The sequence below is a fragment of the Erinaceus europaeus genome, chromosome 2 (assembly GCF_950295315.1).
Source record: "Erinaceus europaeus chromosome 2, mEriEur2.1, whole genome shotgun sequence".
In the NCBI taxonomy this organism is placed as follows: Eukaryota; Metazoa; Chordata; class Mammalia; order Eulipotyphla; family Erinaceidae; genus Erinaceus; species Erinaceus europaeus.
The window spans coordinates 139,876,949-139,895,055 of NC_080163.1; the positions used below are offsets into that span (position 1 = coordinate 139,876,949).

Consider the following 18,107-nt stretch of genomic DNA (forward strand, 5'->3'; position numbering starts at 1 on the left):
CAGCCCCGCACCATCTCACTTAGCCTTCAGAGGACTCCATCTCACTTTCTCCCCTCCCGCCCCCGTGTACCTCCTATTTTACACAGCACAGAGAGGTCGCCTCCTCACCCGAAGCCACACAGGACCCTCCCCAGGTCCAGGAGCTTGATATGCCCGCCCCGGGGGATTCACTCTGCAGCCCCCCGGAGGGGGGGGGGCGGGGAGGAGCCGGCTCGGGCCCCTCCTGCTCCCCGCCCCAGAGGGGCGGCCCGGGGGCGGGCGGAGGAAGTGAGCGCAGCGGGGAGGAATGCGAGCGGGAGGGGCGCGCGGGCCAGGGCGGTGGGGACAGCGGGACAAGCGGCCGGACTGAGCGCGCAATGCCTCACTTCACCGTGGTGCCGGTGGACGGGCCGCGCCGCAGAGACTATGACAACCTCGAGGGGCTCAGTTGGGTGGACTACGGGGAGCGCGCCGAGCGGGAGGAGTCGGACGGTGAGGGCGCACCCCGAGGGGCTTTGGCGGGGACGGGGGGACCGGCCATGCGGGGCCCCGCGGTCACCCAGGCAGCCGGCCTTCGCGCGCGCACGTCGGTGCGGGGCAGCTTTCGGTCGTCTGCGCCGCAGCCACCGAGCCTCAGACCCTGCGCGCTGACACAACTTTCCCCGACCGCCCAGAGCCCGCGATCCAGCCGCCCTCCCCGCCCCAGCTCCTCCCTTGTGGGCCACGGGCGGGGGCTGCAGACGTGGCCGCCCAAGGGCGCCAGGACAGCGGGACTGCCCGGCGCTACAGCGCCGGTTCCCACCTCTGGTCATTCCCGGGTGGGAGCAAAGCCGCAACCCGGATCCCAGTCCCTTTGCCTCCTGTGAACCGCCCCCTCCCCAGGCCTCTTGCCTCACATATCCACTGACGCTTCAGAGAGACTGTCCCCACTCCAGCCCTTCCCCATCCTTGTGCCTCCTTCTTTCTGGAGGGAGAGAAGGGTGTGCCTGTCTAAAGGGGATCTGTAGGTATCAGCCTGTGAGTACATTCGTGTTGGTACGAGTTTAGATCTGGAGGTACAGAGGGCATCTGTATAACACACACGGAATCGGGCTTGTCAGGGCGTTTTACATGAATTAACTCGTTTAATCCTTCCAATTTTCCCCAAGGAATAGGTCCTGTTACTCTAGCTTAAGGAGTGAAAGTTTCTGTTATACAGCTTGCCCCAAGGAATTCAAGTCCTGTCCAAAACTCCACCCTCCTACCTCTCAAGTGTTAGGGCTGGCCCTGGCACTAAATTCCCCCTCACTCCTCCCTGACCCAGCCTCTCTCCAAGCCCCTTTCTCCACCCCCTACCACAGGAGGTCCCCAGGGTCTGTCCTAGCCTAGACCCACTCCTGGGTAAACTCCACTGAATATGTTTACATGTTGATGAGTATGTGCATATGTAATTGTGCTTGTGCAAATGTGTAGCTGTAGGTACCGCAAGGAGATGAGTGAGTCAGAATAGCACATCCTCATGGCCACTGCTTCCTGTGGAGTTACACATACAGGAAGTAGTATGTTGACAGCATGTGTCAGATGGTGTGAAACTGACATCATTCTGATTTGTCTACAGTGGTGACACCTGAGGCAACCCATTCCTGCTATATGCATGTGTCACCAATTGCCTTGTGTGGAGATGGCAGGGGACAATGTCAGGAACAGCTGGACACCATGCAGGTTTTACAGAACTGACATTCATGTGCACCTGCCTTGTCCCAGAGGTCAGAACAGGAGCCAGCATCCTGTTGCTCACCCGTCCTGAGAAGCACTTTCTCCCCTGAGGTTGGGCTGCAGCCTAGGATCAGCCTGGACCAGTAGGCAGGCAGAGCTGAACCTAGGCTCTGGCCCCGCCTTGGCCTTTTCCCAGGGTGACTCTGGAGGGACTTAAGAGTCACAGTGGCTAAGTCCTGCCAGATACCTCCAGGCTGGGCCAGCTCCTCCCACTATCCCCCTTGCTCCTGCTCCTACTCCTTGTTCAGCCAGACCTTAACTGCAACTGCGGTATGGGCGATACTCTGCAACCTGGTGAGTGACCATAATCCTTCTTAGTGGGGACTGGGAAGGGCCAGAGACACAAAAATAGTAGGCTTCAGGTCCATGCCCTAGGGTCCTCCCACCCCTCCAGTCAGGGACCTGAATTTCTCGAGGCTCACACCTCAGACTCTGAGGATTGAGAATGGGTTTGCTCATCTAGCCCACCAGGACCTACAGACAGGAGGTGGCTCCCAGAGGGGCACTCCAGGCCAATGGCTGTGAGTACAGGGATCAGGAATTTCACTTGCACTCCCACTTATACCTGCTATGTTCCACATATAGGGGTACCTCACAGTTAGTTTCCAGGTCCAGACTGCGTTCAGAGTTCATCAGGTGGTATCTGAGCAACATCAATCTGGCAGGCAGGCCTGAACCTGCCCTAGAATTCTTAGAATAGCTGAGAGTTCAAACATTCAACAATTGCTTAGATACCACCCCACTAATTCCCACAGTCCCATGGTTGGTTTCCTTAAACGAGACTTGAAGGAAATTGAAGGAATGTCTGCTGGGTGTCTGGCACCAAATTTCCCTTTCTGATAGATCTGGGAAGTTAGAAGAAGGGTACTACTGTTATTTCTACTTTATATAACAGGAAACTGAAGCAGCACAAAAAGGGTAAGCACATTGCCCTACCTGAAGTGTGAGTACTAAAAACCTTGGTTGGGGGTCAGAAGATAGTTAATCTGACATGAAGACTAGGTCCAAGCCCCCGGGACCACGTGGAAGAGAAAAAACCGGGATCCTTATGCCGGTCCTTGCACTTTGTGCCATGTGCGCTTAACTCGCTGCGCTACCATCTCACTCCCGTCTGATTTTTTTAAAAACTAATTTTAATTTTCTTTTTTTTTTTCTTTTTTGCCTCTAGGGTTATTGCTGGGGCTCAGTGCCTACACCACAAATCCACTGCTCCTGGAGGCTATTTATTCCCTTTTGTTGCCCTTATTGTTTATTGTTGTTGTTATTATTATTGTTATTGCTGTTGTTGTTGGATAGGACAGAGAGAAATGGAGAGAGGAGGGGAAAACAGAGGGGGGAAAGATAGACACCTGTTGACCTGCTTCACTGCTTGTGAAGCAACTTCCCTGCAGGTGGGGAACCAGGGGTTCAAACTGGGATCCTTATACTGGTCTTTGCACCTTGGTGCCATGTGCACTTAACCTGATGCATTACTGCCTGGCCCCCTGTCTGTCATATATATATATAATGAAAGGGATAGGAAAAGAGAGAGAAAGAACAAAATACCACTCTGGTACATGTGCTGCTAGTAATCGAACTCAAGACCTCATGCTTAAGAGTCCAACACTTTATCCACTGTGCAACGTCCTGGACTACTCTGTATGATTTTTTTTCCTCCAGGGTTATTGCTGGGGCTCGGTGCCTGCACTACGAATCCACTGCTCCTGGAGGCCATTTTTCCCATTTTGTTGACCTTGTTGTGGTTATTATTATTGTTTTATAGCTGTTGTTGTTGTTGTTGTTGGATAAGACAGGGAAAAATGGAGAGAGGAGAAGAAGACAGAGAGGGGGAGAGAAAGATAGACACCTGCAGGCCTGCTTCACTGCTTGTGAAGCGACTCCCCTGCAGGTGGGGAGCAGGGGGGCTCAAACCGGGATCCTTACATCATTCCTCCTTACATCATTCCTTGCTCTTTGTGCCACCTGCACTTAACTTGCTGTGCTACTGCCTGACTCCCTATTTTTCCTCTTTTAATTTCATTTGATAGAGATAGAAACTGAGAGATAGAGAAGGAAAATGAGACACTTGCAGCACTGCTTCACTGCTCATGAAGCTTCCTTCTTCTCCACCCCTACAGGTATAGAGGGATTAGAGGCTTGAACCTGAGTTTTTGTGCATGGTTAACATGTACAATCTACCAGGTGCACCACCACCGAGTCCCCTGTAGTTAAAGGTTTGTGCTTCAGCCTTGGGTACATTTTGCTATGGCCTGGGTCCCAAACTAGAAGTAGGGAACCTGCAGTTCAGCTGCCACCTAACTGATGGATCCAGAGGGGTTTTGGTAGCACTGCAATGTGCTTGGTTCTGTGTCTTCTGCATACTAGTGCAGTATTCTCAGAGAGACAAGGGATTGCTGGTGGGGCAGGCTCCAATGCATGAGTATTATAATAATAATAATTATAATAATAATTATTATTATTTTGCCTCCAGGATTATCACTGGAGCTCAATGCCTGCACTACAAATCTACCATTCCTGGTAGTCATTTTTTTTTCCTTTTCCATTTTTTGGAATATTTATTTATTTATTCCCTTTTGTTTCCCTTGTTTTTTTTATTGTTGTAGTTACTACTGTTGTTGTTACTGATGTTGTTGTTGGATAGGACAGAGAGAAATGGAGAGAGGAGGGGAAGACAGAGAGTGGGAGAGAAAGACAGACACCTGCAGACCTGCTTCACTGCTTTTGAAGTGACTCCCCTGCAGGTGGGAAGCCGGGGGCTAGAACCGGGATCCTTACACCGGTCCTTGCGCTTTGTGCCACATGTGCTTAACTTGCTGCACTACCGCCCAACTCCCTTCCTTTTCCACTTTATTCAGTAGGACAGAGAGAAATTAAGAGAGAAAGAGAGATACCTGTAGACCTCCTTCACCACTTGTGAAGCATCCCTGCTGCAGGTGGGGAGCAGGGGCTGGAACCTGGGTCCTTGCACAGGTCCTTGTAGAGAGTACTAAGTGTGCTTAACCACGTGCACCACTGCCCAGATCCCTAGCAAACAATTTTTTACAAAGATTTATATTATATACGAGAGAAAGAGAGAAGTAAGAAAAACACTCCAGTACATATAGCACTCGGAATGATACCAGGGGCCTCAAACATGCAAATCCTGTATTCTGCTGGCTGAACTATTTGCCTGACGAGTTTAGGATAATTTATAACTTGGTTTGGGGAGATAATGCAGTGGTCTTGCATGTGATAAGTCGCAAGTTTAATCATTCAATCTTCAGCACCACCAATAGCCAGAGCTGAGTAGTACTTTTGTAAAAGAAAACACACACACACACACACACACACACACACACACACACATTTATTTCAAATATTCTTCCACAAAAGGATCAGCGATGTTTGATTAAAGTGCCTCCACCGGATCCAGGAAGGTGATTCAATGGACAGAGTGCATGCCTTTCATCCCTCACAGGTTTTGATCCCTGACACTACGTGAGAGCACCAAAGCCAAAAACATATGAAGCTCCATGGATGGTAGAACAGTAATTTGGTGGTGTCTCTTCCTCTCTTAAAAATAAAGTACAATACAATTGGAAAATCAGGGGCCGGGTGGTGGCGCACCTGGTTGAGCACACATGTTATAGTACATAAGGACCCAGGTTCAAGCCCCCAGTCCCCACCTGCAGGGGGAATGCTTTGCAAGAGGTGAAGCAGTGTTGCAGGTGTCTCTCTGTCTCTCCTTCTCTATCACCCCCTTCCCTCTTGATTTCTGGCTGTCTCTATCCAGTAAATGAAAAAAAAAAATATATATATATATATATAAGGAGAATCGAGCCAGGGTGACTCCCAGTAGAGCCCATGTGCAAGGCCCTAGGTCATTCCCTGATACAGCATGAAGAAGTGCCTTTGTAGAAGACTGCTACTGTCAAAAGATCAAAACCTTGCAGGGGATAAGGACAAGGTTTCTGTAATGAGGCAGATGGTCACTATCACTAAGGGGTAAATTGAATTTGGAGATTCCTGACAGGGAAAGAAGAAAAGGAAATAGGGGATTTTTAGCTGCATTTTTTTCCTGACAAATTGAAGCATATGACATTCATACAGAAAAATTTTTTTAAAAGTTCATTTTTTAAATTCTTTTATTTTTTTTTAATTGGGGAATTAATGTTTTACATTCAACAGTAAGTACAATAGTTTGTACATGCATAACATTCCCCAGTTTCCCATATAACAATATAACCCCCACTAGGTCCTCTGAATCCTTCCTGGACCTGTATTCTCCCCACCCACCCACCCACCCCAGAGTCTTTTACTTTGGTGCAATATGCCAATTCCATTTCTGGTTCTACTTGTGTTTTCTTTTCTGATCTTGTTTTTCAACTTCGGCCTGAGAATGAGATCATCCCATATTCATCCTTCTGTTTCTGACTTATTTCACTCAACATGTCTTTAAAATTTATGCAGAATAGAGTTCTGCCAATATTTTCCTCTAAGTATCTGATAGTTTGTGGTCTAACATCCAAGTCCTTGATCCATTTGGAATTTACTTTTGTATTTGGTGAAATACGGTGGTTCAGTTTCATTCTTCTGCATGTTTCAAGCCATTGTTTCCAACACCAATTGTTGAAGAGACTCTGGTTTCCCCATGTAATAGTCTGAGCCCCTTTGTCAAAGAGTAGATGTGCATAGGTGTGGGGAAAAAAGTTCATTTTAAAAAGAAAAATTATGAAAGGAGAGAAATCAATACATTGCTTGGCTCTGGTGAAAGGTAGAGCAGGAGATTAAACTTGTGGTCTCTGGGCCCTCAAGTATGTAAGTTCTATGTTTTAACATGTTGAGCTATCTCCCCAGCCTACTAGGTCTCTTTCTTTTCTTTTTCTTTTTAAACTTTTTTTTTTTTTTTTTTTTTTACCAGAGTATTACTCAACACTGGCTTATGTTGATGCTAGGGATTGAACATGGGACCTCAGAGCCTCGGGCATCAAAGTCTTACATAACCACCACTTTAGATACTTATAAAAGTTTATTTATTCCTGAGAAATAGAGAAAGAGAACTAGAGCATGAATCTGGTATATACCATCCTGGGGATCAAACTTGGAAACTCATGCTTGAGAGTCTAACACTGTTGTCAAGTTCTCCCTGTTTTTTGTTTTTTTTTTCCCTTTTTTTACCCTTGTTGTTTTTCATTGTTGTTGTAGTTGTTGTTGGTGTCATCATTGTTAGATAGGACAGAGAGACATGGAGAGAGGAGGGGAAGACAGAGAAGGGCAGAGAAACATAGAAACCTGCAGACCTACTTCACCACCTGTGAAGCGACTCCCCTGCAGGTGGGGAGCCGGCGGATCGAACCAGGATCTTTATGCCGGTCCTTGTGCTTTGCGCCATGTGCGCTTAACCCACTCCACTACTGCCCAACTCCCAAGTTCTTGTCTGATAGAAAGTTGAGAGTGAGGGGTCAGGTGGTGATGCACCTGGTTAGTTGCACACATTATAAGGCACAAGGACCAGGGTTCAAGCCCCTGGTCCCCATCTGCAGGGGGGAAACTTCGTGAGTTGTGAAGCAGGGCTGTGATGTCTCTATGTCTCTCTCCCTCTCCCTATCTCCCCTCTCAATTTCTGTTTGTCTCTATCCAATAATAAATAAATAAACAGATTTAAAAAAACAAACAAAAAAAGAGAAAGTTGAGAGTACTGGAGTTGGCCTACGTGGTGCAGTGTACATGTCACCATGTGTAAGGTTCTGGGTTTGAGCCCTTGGCCACCATATGGGATGCAAGCTCCTGTAGAGCAGAAAGCTTCACAAGTAGGGAAGCAGTGCTGTAGTATCTCCCATCTATTTCTCTCCCTCTCTCTTTCTCTCCCTCTGTAGCTAGAAGAAAAAAAAAATTCACCAGGATGGAGTGAAGTTGTAGGCATAAGTCACCTGCAGTAACCCTGGAGCAAGAAGGAAGAAAAAGAGGAAGGAGGGAAGGAAGAGAAAGGCCTGGTGGTGTACCTACCTGAGCACACACATTACCATGCTCTACCTGAGCACACACATTACCATGCTCTACCTGAGCACACACATTACCATGCTCTACCTGAGCACACACATTACCATGCTTAAGGACCCAGGTCGGAACCCCCAATCCCCAACTGCAGGGCAGAAACTTCACAAGCAGTGAGACAGTTCTGCAGGTATCTGAATTCATAGTGTTAGCACTGTGTCCCAGTACTAACCTTGGTGGCAATTATGAGAGAGAGAAAGAAAGAGAATTAATAGTCACCCACCAAGACTAACTAAAGGGCAAAGTTTGGAAACAGGAAAAGTGAATGATTGCTGGGCAATCAGAAAAAGAGCTGAGCTTTATGAGTCTTGAACTCAAGTTTATTTTTTTTAAAAAATGCATTTTGGAGCCAGCTGGTGGGGCACCCAGTTGAGTGTACATATTACCATGCACAAGGACCTGGATTCAAGTCCCCAGTCCCCACCCGTAGAGGGGAAGCTTCCTGAATGATGAAGCAGTGGTGCAAATGTCTCTCTGTCTCTCCCCTTCTCTGCCTCCCCTTCCGCTCGATTTCTGTCTCTATGCAATTAAAAAACAAAACAAGGTGTGGGAGTCGGGAGGTAGCGCAGCGGGTTAAGCACAGGTGGCGCAAAGTGCAAGGACCGGTGTGAAGATCCCGGTTCGAGCCCCCGGCTCCCCACTTACAGGGGAGTCGCTTTACAGGCGGTGAAGCAGGGCTGCAGGTGTCTATCTGTCTCCCCTTTTCTATCTTCCCCTCCTCTTTCCAATTCTCTCTGTCCTGTCTAACGATGACATCAATAACAACAACAATAAACAAGGGCAACAAAAAGGAAATTTTTTTTTTCAAAAAGGGCATTTTACTACTTTCTGCGAAGTTCCTCGGAGCTTAAAATTATCTCACCAGTATGTGGCGTGGGTGGAGGCTGGAGGGGACTGCATACCTAGTGTGAAGCGGTGCTCCTTGTTCAGTTCCGACTAGCAGGTTTAGGGTTCCTCGTTCCACCGCTGACTCCTACAGCCCCTTCTCCCAGCATGCTCTGCGCGCCCATCTAGGGCGCCCTGCGCGGTGCATGGTGGGACAGCCGGCCATGGCTGCAGACACTGCCTTGTGTGGCTATATTTACCTGGATGGCAGCACCCAGGCCGGCTTTGAGGACACTGAGCTCTTGTCACCTTGGGCACTGGGTATTCCAGAAAGGCCGTGCGCGAATGGGAGTGGATGGGTCAGGCCCTGCCCCTCCTGACAGGCCCCTCCTCTCTGTCAACACGTGACTGCGATAGTGCATCCTTTGGCAGAGAAGGGATGCCTTAGGTTTTGGTGTTTGTCCTATATCAATTCTGGCTCTTTAGGGTGGGTGGCAGGGTGTGATGAGAAAACCCAGGCCCAAACTACTACAACTAACCCCCTGCCCCCCCAAAAAAAATGTTACACAGAAATGATGGGCTGGTCTCCTCAGGACTGCAGGCTCAACACTCAGGAGACAGAGGTAACTGGAATTCCCCTTTCCTTCTCTTCACAGGACATGGCAATCACAGGGAGAGCAGCCCTTTCTTATGTCCCTTGGAGGCTTCTAGAGGAAATGACTACTATGACAGGAACCTGGCACTATTTGAGGTATTAAAGGAGCCATTCCAGGCTGCAGGTGTGGCAGACAGATGGACCGTCAGGGGCCTGTAAGGACCCAAGCCTTACTTAAACAGGCAGCTGGATGGTTGTGCTTTTTTATGTCTCGACTCCACCTCCTTTTGTCTGTCTCACTCCCTTGGCAGCCAGACTGTGGTTCTCATCACCCTTTGAACTGAAACTACTTTCCCTCCTATTACCACTTGCAAGATTATTGGCCTTTAATTTACATGCAGCCCTTTAGCAAAGTGACCATCCCTCCAGGTTTTGCACATTGTGTTTTCCTTTATCCCCTCCTTGCTATAAACCACTCCTGATTCTCTTCCCCTCAAGTTCACTGAAGCCTGGTCCTTTTCACTAGATCTACCTCCTTCTCTCCACATCTGCAACCTTTATGGACAGGTCCCTGGAAACATTTCCAATTATGAGCTTGAATTTTATCCTCAGATTCAAGCCCAGAAGTTGGATTTGGATATAAGGCATGATTTAAATTCTGATCCACATGCTCAGCCCCTTCTTCCTCCATGTAATTTTCATAGGTAACTCCAATATCCAGAAAGACCTGCTTCTTCATATCTTACTCCAAAGCAGTTTCTTGTTTGTGTGTGGGTTCAACCAGGGAAAGACTAAATGTGGGAAAGAGGAAGGTAGAGGCAGTTCTGGGACCAAGCAAAGCCTAGATCCCAGTAGGAGGTAGGGAACCTGAGCTCTGGGAGACCTCTGCACTTAAGAAAGCAGCTTTTTTTTTTTTTTACAGAGCACTACTCAGCTCTGGCTTATGATGATGCAGGGGATTGAACCTGGGACTATGGAGTCTCAGGCATGAAAGTCTCTTTGCATAACCATTATGCTATCTAGCCCTGCCCAAGCAAATTTTTGTTAACTAAGGTCTTAACCTAGTCTCACCTGAAGATGACCTAGTGGGTCATGATTGCACCTCAGAGATTGAGGTAGGTTACCCCCCAGGGCCTGGGGCCTGGGAGAAACACCATCCAGGAGTATCAGGATTAGGGCAGAGAAGAGGGATTTCACTTACAAAACAGAAATATCTCTTTTGACTCCCTGGATTTCCTAAGGTGACTATAGTGACTTTTTTTTTCCTGCAGGAGCGCTGAAGGTTAAATTGAATCCCGGAGTCCCACCCATAGCTGGGAGGTGGCCAGAGAGAACAGGCAGGATGAAGTGCGCCATTTGTCTGTCTGCCAGATATGTCCTGCCCTGCTCTCTCTCCCCTGAGGCAGGTGGTTTTCACAAATGGGTTAGAGAAGTAGCCTTAGGCTCAACCTTTGAGTGCTGCATGCTGAGTTGTGGTGCCTAAACCTGTCCAATTGGCTAGTATGGGCTTCCCCAGACAAAAACTGGGATCAGGTCCAGGCCTGCCTCAGGGTTTGGCAAGGGACCAGAGGCCAGGTTCCTGGCTACATTTAGGTAGCCTGGTGCCAGCTGGGCCTGGTGCCAGATTGTCTTGTGTCTCTGTTTACAGGAAGAGCTGGACATCCGCCCAAAGGTATCATCTCTTCTGGGCAAGCTTGTCAGCTATACCAACCTCACACAGGGTGCCAAGGAGCACGAAGAGGCTGAGAGTGGGGTGGGCACCCACAGAAGAGCAGCCAAGGTGAGCTGGTCAGAAGCAGCAATGAGGTCACAGCTGGGAAGGCAGATATAACATCATGGGATTGATAGTTCTCCCCAATGGTTGTGAGCATCCCAGGGAAAGTGAGTGCCAAGTGTAGTGAGCATGGAGGATTGACACTGTACCCTGGGTTCAAGGATGCTTCAAAATGGGCCAAGAAGTCCCTTAATGGGGCAGAGGGTTAGAGAGGGCAGAGGGTCAGGGAAGTCCTGAGAAATGACAGTAGTAGCAATGCTGCCTTTACTCAGCTATCTCTATGTGTGAGGTGCTATGCTAAGCATTGGGCCTGGGTTATTGTTGTTGAGGTAGGTGCTATTTGTATTATGCATCTGACATTAAGTAATTTATTTGCTTAAGGTGACTCAGGTAGAGAAGGTCAATGTGTAACACCAGGAGACAGATTTGTGGATTTACTGGGAGATAAGTAACTATGCTGGTCAAACTGCTGGCATCTCATCAGAGTAGATAAAGGTTTTAAGAGTCTGGACCCTGACTGTCTCTTGGGGCTCTATGATCTAGACCAAACCACCCTTCTTTCCCTCACTGTGTTGGTTCCATTGGCAGAACTCTCCTACAGCCACTGGGGTTGATAGTGGAGCATGGCATTACCTCCTGAGGCTTCCCTCATCTCGTTCTCAGTCATTATCCAGGTCTTTTGACTCTTTCTGTAACAAGGATGAGATACTACTTTGCTTAGTTTCCCTGTGTGACAGGATTGGTTTAACTAAATGATGTGTGTCATACACCCCCCACTTTTTTTTTTTCTTGATCGAGAGGCAAAGAGATCTCCCTCTCCACCAGCTGACTCCCTGATGTTTGGGAAGGCACATAAATCTGAGCCTCAAACCATTCTTACAGTTGTGGTTTTGCTGGCATTTTTCTGGAATACAGAAAGCATGAATCCTGTTTTCCTGTTGTTCTTATTCAGTCCTTCAAGGAAATATTAGTCTCTGACAGTTTTTTCTACAATGGGTGGTAGGAGGAAAGAGGTTACATGTCCCTTTAGGCCAAATCCACATAGCTGGTGACTGTGAATGAGAAAGCCCCTAAGAAAAGCTCATCTCAACAAGAGTGTTGGAAGAAGGCCTGGCCTGAAGGACAATGGTCCCTTGACCTTATGAGGAACCTGTGAAGCTATTAGGGTCTGGATTTGACTTAGCTGCCCAGCTCATCTGGCCCTCATGTAAGAATGTGAGAAGATGTGGTCCAGGAGATGGCACAGTGATAAAGCATTGGACTCTCAAGTGTAAGGTCCCAAGTTCAATCCCCGGCAGCACATGTGCCAGAATGATGTCTGGTTTTTTTCTCTCTCCTCCTATCTTTCTCATAAATAAATAAAATCTTAAAAAAAAAAAAAAAAAAAAAGAATGTGAGAGGATGATTGGGTATCCTAAGAGCTATGACCTCTCTGTGGAGGAATGGGGAGTCTGATCATGTCAACAGTGAGTCACTAGGAAACTTGGGCTACTGAGCTTGTTCCTCACCCAGGGTAGGCCTGAGCAGGGGCAACAGAAAAGGAAGGTTCAAATCAGGAAGGACAGGTGGGTCTCCCACCAGACCATGCCAACACCCAAGGCAGCCTCTATGTGGCAGCCACTCTGGCTCTGGCTTAGTAACCCTCTGAGGCTGCCAGAAATTATTTGGGGATGCAAAAGGCATTTCCGGCCCTGCCCTTTCCCACAGTGCCCTTTCCCCAGTGACTCAGCCTAGGATGGGGGTGGAGCTGGAAGCCCTTGCATCCAGTGGTTGGTCTAGTACCTCTAAAAAGAGCTCAGAGTCCAGATGCAGTGTATCTGTTGCATATGCTGTGTAGGATGATTTGAGGGACTATTTTTGTTCTTTTGTTATTGTTATCACCAGGGCTTCACCACACTGGGCCAATCTTTCCAGTCTAAAAAAAGAGAGAACTACAACAACAATAAAAAACAACAAGGGCAACAAAAGGGAAAATAAATAAATATATTAAAAAAGTTTTTTTAAAAAAAAGAGCAACCTGGGAGGTGGCACACTGCATAAAGCTCAGAAGTATGAGGTCCTGAATTTAGTCCCTGGTGTTGCATATTCCAGAGTGATGCTCTGATTCCCTGTCTTTTTCTCAATAAATACATTAAAAAATTTTGAAATGGGGAGTCGGGCAGTCGCGCAGCTAGTTAAGCACAGGTGGCACAAAGCGCAAGGACCGGTGTAAGGATCCCGGTTCGAGCCCCGGACTCCCCACCTACAGGGGAGTCACTTCACAGGTGGTGAAGCAGGTCTGCAAGTGTCTATTTTTCTGCCCCATCTCTGTTTCCCCCTCTCTCCATTTCTCTTTGTCCTATCCAACAGTGACGACAACAATAACTACAACAATAAAACAAGGGGGAGTTGGGTGGTAGCTCAGCAGGTTAAGCACATGTGGCGCAAAGCACAAGGACCGGCGTAAGGATCCCAGTTCCAGCCCGGCTCCCCACCTGCAGGGGAATCACTTCAGGCGGTGAAGCAGGTCTGCAGGTGTCTGTCTTTCTCTCCCCCTCTCTGTCTTCCCTTCCTCTCTATATTTCTCTCTGTCCTTTCCAACAACAATGACATCAATAACAACAACAATAAAACAACAAGGGCAACAAAAAGGAATAAATAAATATTTTTTTTAAAGGGCAACAAAAGGGAATAAATAAATATTTTAAAAAATAAATAAAAATTAAAAAATAGGGGCCAAGTGTTAGTGCATTGAGTTAAGTACACATGGTATGAAGTGCAAGGACCCACACAAGGATCCTAGTTCGAACCCCTGCCTCTCCACCTGTGTGTTGAGGGGGGAGCACTTCACAAGTAGTGAAACAGGTCTCAGTTACCTATTTTTTTTCCCTCTTTTTCTTTAATATTTTATTTGTTTATTCATGAGAAAGGAAGAGAGAAAGAACCAAACATCACTTTGGTACATGTGCTGCCAAGGATTGAATTCTGTACCTCACATTTGAGAGTCTAATGCTTTATCCACTGTGCCACCTCCTAGACTACTCTCTCTCTCTCTATCTCCCTCTCTTCTCTCAATTTCTCTCTGTCCTATCCAGTAAAAAAATGAAAAAAAAAAAAAAGTGGCCTCCAGGAGCAATGGATTCATAATGCCAGTGATAACCCTGGAGGCAAAAAAAAAAAAAAAAAAGAGGGGAGATTGACTCCATAGCACTGAAGCATTCCCCACCCGGTGCCATAGTACTCCTAAGTGATAAACTAGGGATTCGAACCTGGGTCATGCCCATGGCAAATCAGGTACCTTTCAAGGTGAGCTATCTCACTAGCCCCAGACACCTTCTGGGTATCTGCAGGGCTTGCAGGTAATAGAACGGTAAACAAGGCAGGTCTATCCCAGTATATCCCCTTGAACAGCTATGGTGACTTGTAATTACGGCTATGATAGAGGGGTATGTCAAATGCTGAGGGTAGCATTCTACCTAAAGCAACCCAGAGGAACTTTTGGAAAGAGGCAATAGTTAAGCTTCCTGAAGGTTGAACTGAAGAGGAGTTTGCCAAGCAGGGCTGACATTCCTGACAGAGGCCAGTATTTGGTTTGGCTCAGAGATTCTGAGAGACCTGTGTGGGTCAGTAGCTGGGATTGATAAAGAATGTGATGGGGTCAGCTTGCAAAACAGCTCACCAGCCATGCATGTGGTCCAGGTTCAAGACTGGCCTCCACCACACTGGGGGAAAGCTTCAGTGCTATGGTGTCTTTCCCTCACTGTTTCTTTCTTTCTTTTTTTTAAATATTTATTAATTTTCCCTCTTGTTGCCCATGTTGTTTTTCATTGTCGTTGTAGTTATTGATGTTGTTGTTAGATAGGACAGAGAGAAATGGAGAGAGGCGAGGAAGACAGAGATGGGGAGAGAAAGATAGACACCTACAGACCTGCTTCACTGCCTGTGAAGGGACTCCCTTGCAGGTGGGGAGCCGGGGGCTCAAACCAGGATCCATATGCCGGTCCTTGTGCTTTGCACCATGTGTGCTTATCCCACTGAGCTACTGCCCAACTCCCCCCTCCCTTTTTTAAAGAATTTATTTATTTATTCATGAGAAAGATAGAATGAGAGAGAGAAAGAACCAGAAATCACTCTGGTACGTATGCTGCTGGGGGTTGAACTCAGGACTTCATTCTTGAGAGCCCAATGCTTTATCCACTGCAGCCCCTCCCGGATCACTCACTGTTTCTTTCTGTTGAAAAGGTTCATTCAGAGTAGTGAAGCCCTGACAATGACTTCCCCTCCCCCCCAAAAAAAATAAATAATGGCAATGAGACAAACCTGGTGGCCCCTGCCTGCACACTGGAGAGAACAGGCTAGACACTGCAGAGGGTTTTCAACAGGGATGATGAGATTGGATTTGGTTTTCAGGGGCCCAGGCAATAGCGCAGCAGGTTAAGCACACATGACATGAAGTGCAAGGACTAGTGTAAGGTTTTTTGTTTTTTGTTTTTATTTATTTCCCTTTTGTTGCCCTTGTTTTTTTTATTATTGTTGTAGTTATTGTTATTGTTATTGATATCGTTGTTATTAGATAGGACAGAGAGAATTGGAGAGAGGAGGGGAAGACAGAGAGGGGGAGAGAAAGATAAGATACCTGTAGACCTGCTTTACCGCCTATGAATTGACTCCCCTGCAGGGGGGGAGCCGGGGGCTCGAACTGAGATCCTTTCTCAGGTCCTTGTGCTTCGCGCCATGTGTGCTTAACCCATTGCGCTACCGCCTGACTCCCCAGGGTTTGGTTTTTAGAGAGCTGCTCTGGCAGTAGAGTGGGTGTGTTGGTGGAGAGGCTGACAGGATCAAGAGTGTATCCTGGTGCCCAGTCATGCCCAGGTTTGAGAGCCCAATGCCAATCTCAGAACAGCTTGGGAAGCAAACTGGGAAGGAGCAGTATCTGTCTGGACTGGAGTTGGAGGTGAGGCAACTTCTTGGACTTTAGCAGTTAAGGGTGGGTGACAAAGTGGGGATCTGAGGCAAATCACTTTACAAGTTTAACGTGAGGGGAAGGGAAAGGGCAATACCTTAATGAGGAAGTTCACACAAGGTATTTTGAAAAGAATCAGGTTTTATACTGCTCCTCTCCCAAACTGTTTTAATATATGAAAGTCAGCCTGGACATCCTGGTTGTCACTGTACCCACTGTGTTCCCTAGGCCTCCACTCAGCCCCCATTTACCCTGTTCTTTGGCATAAAGCCCTATTGGTGGGGGGCTGCCGAGTGACTAGAGACTGGTTTTCCGTGGTCCATCTGGGCCCCTCTGATAGTCTCTGCACCCCCTTCCCTCCTGTTTCATAGGCTCCCAGCATGGGCACCCTCATGGGGGTGTACCTCCCGTGTCTGCAGAATATCTTTGGGGTTATCCTCTTCCTGCGGCTGACCTGGATGGTGGGCACAGCTGGGGTGCTGCAGGCCCTCCTCATTGTGCTCATCTGCTGCTGCTGTGTGAGTATATTCATGGGACTGGGCCTGTGCTTGCCCCACGAAGCCCACCCAGTGAAGTTCCTTACCAGGTCCTCCTCCCCACAGACCCTGCTGACGGCCATCTCCATGAGTGCCATCGCCACCAATGGCGTGGTTCCAGGTGGGTAAACACCCCCTACCCAGACCTGATGGAGGGAGGGACCCAGAATCCTCCTTGACATCCTCAGACTGAGTTCTCGTTATTCCCCAAGAAGGTCTTTGGTGGAGTCTTACTCACTGATTCCAAGGCAATGCTGCTACTCAGGAGAGTCCTTGTTTGAGTTGGAGGCATTTTTAAACCAGATCACTATTCAGCTTTAGCTTATGGTGGTGTAAGGAATTGAACCTAAAACTTCAGAGCCTCAGGTTTTTGCATTACCATTATGCTATCTCCCCTGCCTTTGGAGACTATTCTTGAGATGTTTTTTTTTTTGGGGCGGGTTGGCATTTTCTTTATATGAAAATTATTGTTTGTTTATATATTTTGCTGAGCCAGGGCCTTGCATGTGTGCAATTTCACTGCTCTAAGCTGCTTTTATTTTATTCTGAGAGAGATGTTACCAGGAATTGATAACCTGATTCTTCCATCTTGCCCTGTACCTCCCATCCCTCTAGAAAAGGCTACACAAAGGAAAGTATAGATCGGCAAACAGATGAGGTTTTTTGTTTGTTTTATTGGTAAAGACAGAGAGGGAGAGAGAGAGAGAGGGGGAGCGAGACACCACTGTAATAAAACATTCTTCAGTGTGCTGGGGAATGGACTCAAACCTAGGTCATACACATGGCAAATATGCACATTATCCAAGTGAGTGAGCTATTTTGCCGGCCCCAGGGGAATTTTATTTTAAAGGAAAAAAGAAAGAAGGGGGTCCCCAGCAGAATATATACTGAAATGGGAAACAAAAAGAAAGTGGCCAGGCAGGGCCAGGTAGTGGCACACACTTGGTAGAGCTTACATGTTTTTTTTAAATTTTATTTTATTTTATTATTATTTTTTAAATATTTTATTTTATTTATTTATTCCCTTTTGTTGCCCTTGTTGTTTTATTGTTGTAGTTATTATTGTTGTTGTTGTCATTGTTGGATAGGACAGAGAGAAATGGAGAGAGGAGGGGAAGACAGAGAGGGGGAGAGAAAGATAGACACCTGCAGACCTGCTTCACCGCCTGTGAAGCGACTCCTCTGCAGGTGGGGAGCCGGGGTTCGAACCAGGATCCTTATGCCGGTCCTTGTGCTTTGCGCCACCTGCGCTTAACCCGCTGCGCTACAGCCCGACTCCCTTTAAATTTTATTTTATGTTTTTTTTTGCCTCCAGGGTTATCACTGAGGCTGAGTGCCTGCACTGTGAATCCACTGCTCCCGGAGGCCATTTTTCCCATTGTGTTACCCTTGTTGTTATTGTTGCCATTACTGTTGTTGTTGTTAGGACAGAGAGAAACAGAAGAGGGGAAGACAGAGTGGGGGAGAGAAAGATAGATACTTGCAGACCTTCTTAATTGCTTGTGAAGCGACACCCCTGCATGTGGGGAGCCTGAGGCTCAAATCAGAATCCTTAGGCTTCGTGCCATATGCGTTTAACCCGCTGTGCTACCACCCGGCCCCCTTTTAATTTCTTTTTTTTTTTTTAATTTCTTTTTATTGTCTTTGTTTATTTATTAGAGACAACAA

At 47.4% G+C, this 18,107-nt stretch overlaps 1 protein-coding gene across 3 annotated transcripts in view; it reads left to right on the forward strand.

Moving 5' to 3' along the window:
* Window positions 1-297: 297 nt before the first annotated feature.
* Window positions 298-18,107, forward strand: part of SLC12A4 (solute carrier family 12 member 4) — a 37,962-nt gene continuing 20,152 nt past the window's right edge. Inside the window, exons 1-5 of one of the 3 annotated variants that reach the window (XM_007517711.3) lie at window positions 298-471; window positions 9,249-9,343; window positions 10,836-10,967; window positions 16,275-16,421; window positions 16,506-16,560. In XM_007517711.3, coding sequence (XP_007517773.1) covers window positions 357-471; window positions 9,249-9,343; window positions 10,836-10,967; window positions 16,275-16,421; window positions 16,506-16,560 — 544 coding nt within the window. In that variant the 5' untranslated portion in view covers window positions 298-356. Of the gene's footprint in view, window positions 472-1,991; window positions 2,029-9,248; window positions 9,344-10,835; window positions 10,968-16,274; window positions 16,422-16,505; window positions 16,561-18,107 lie in introns of those variants that run through there. The other 2 variants (XM_007517714.3, XM_060185288.1) reach the window with 2 other exon arrangements.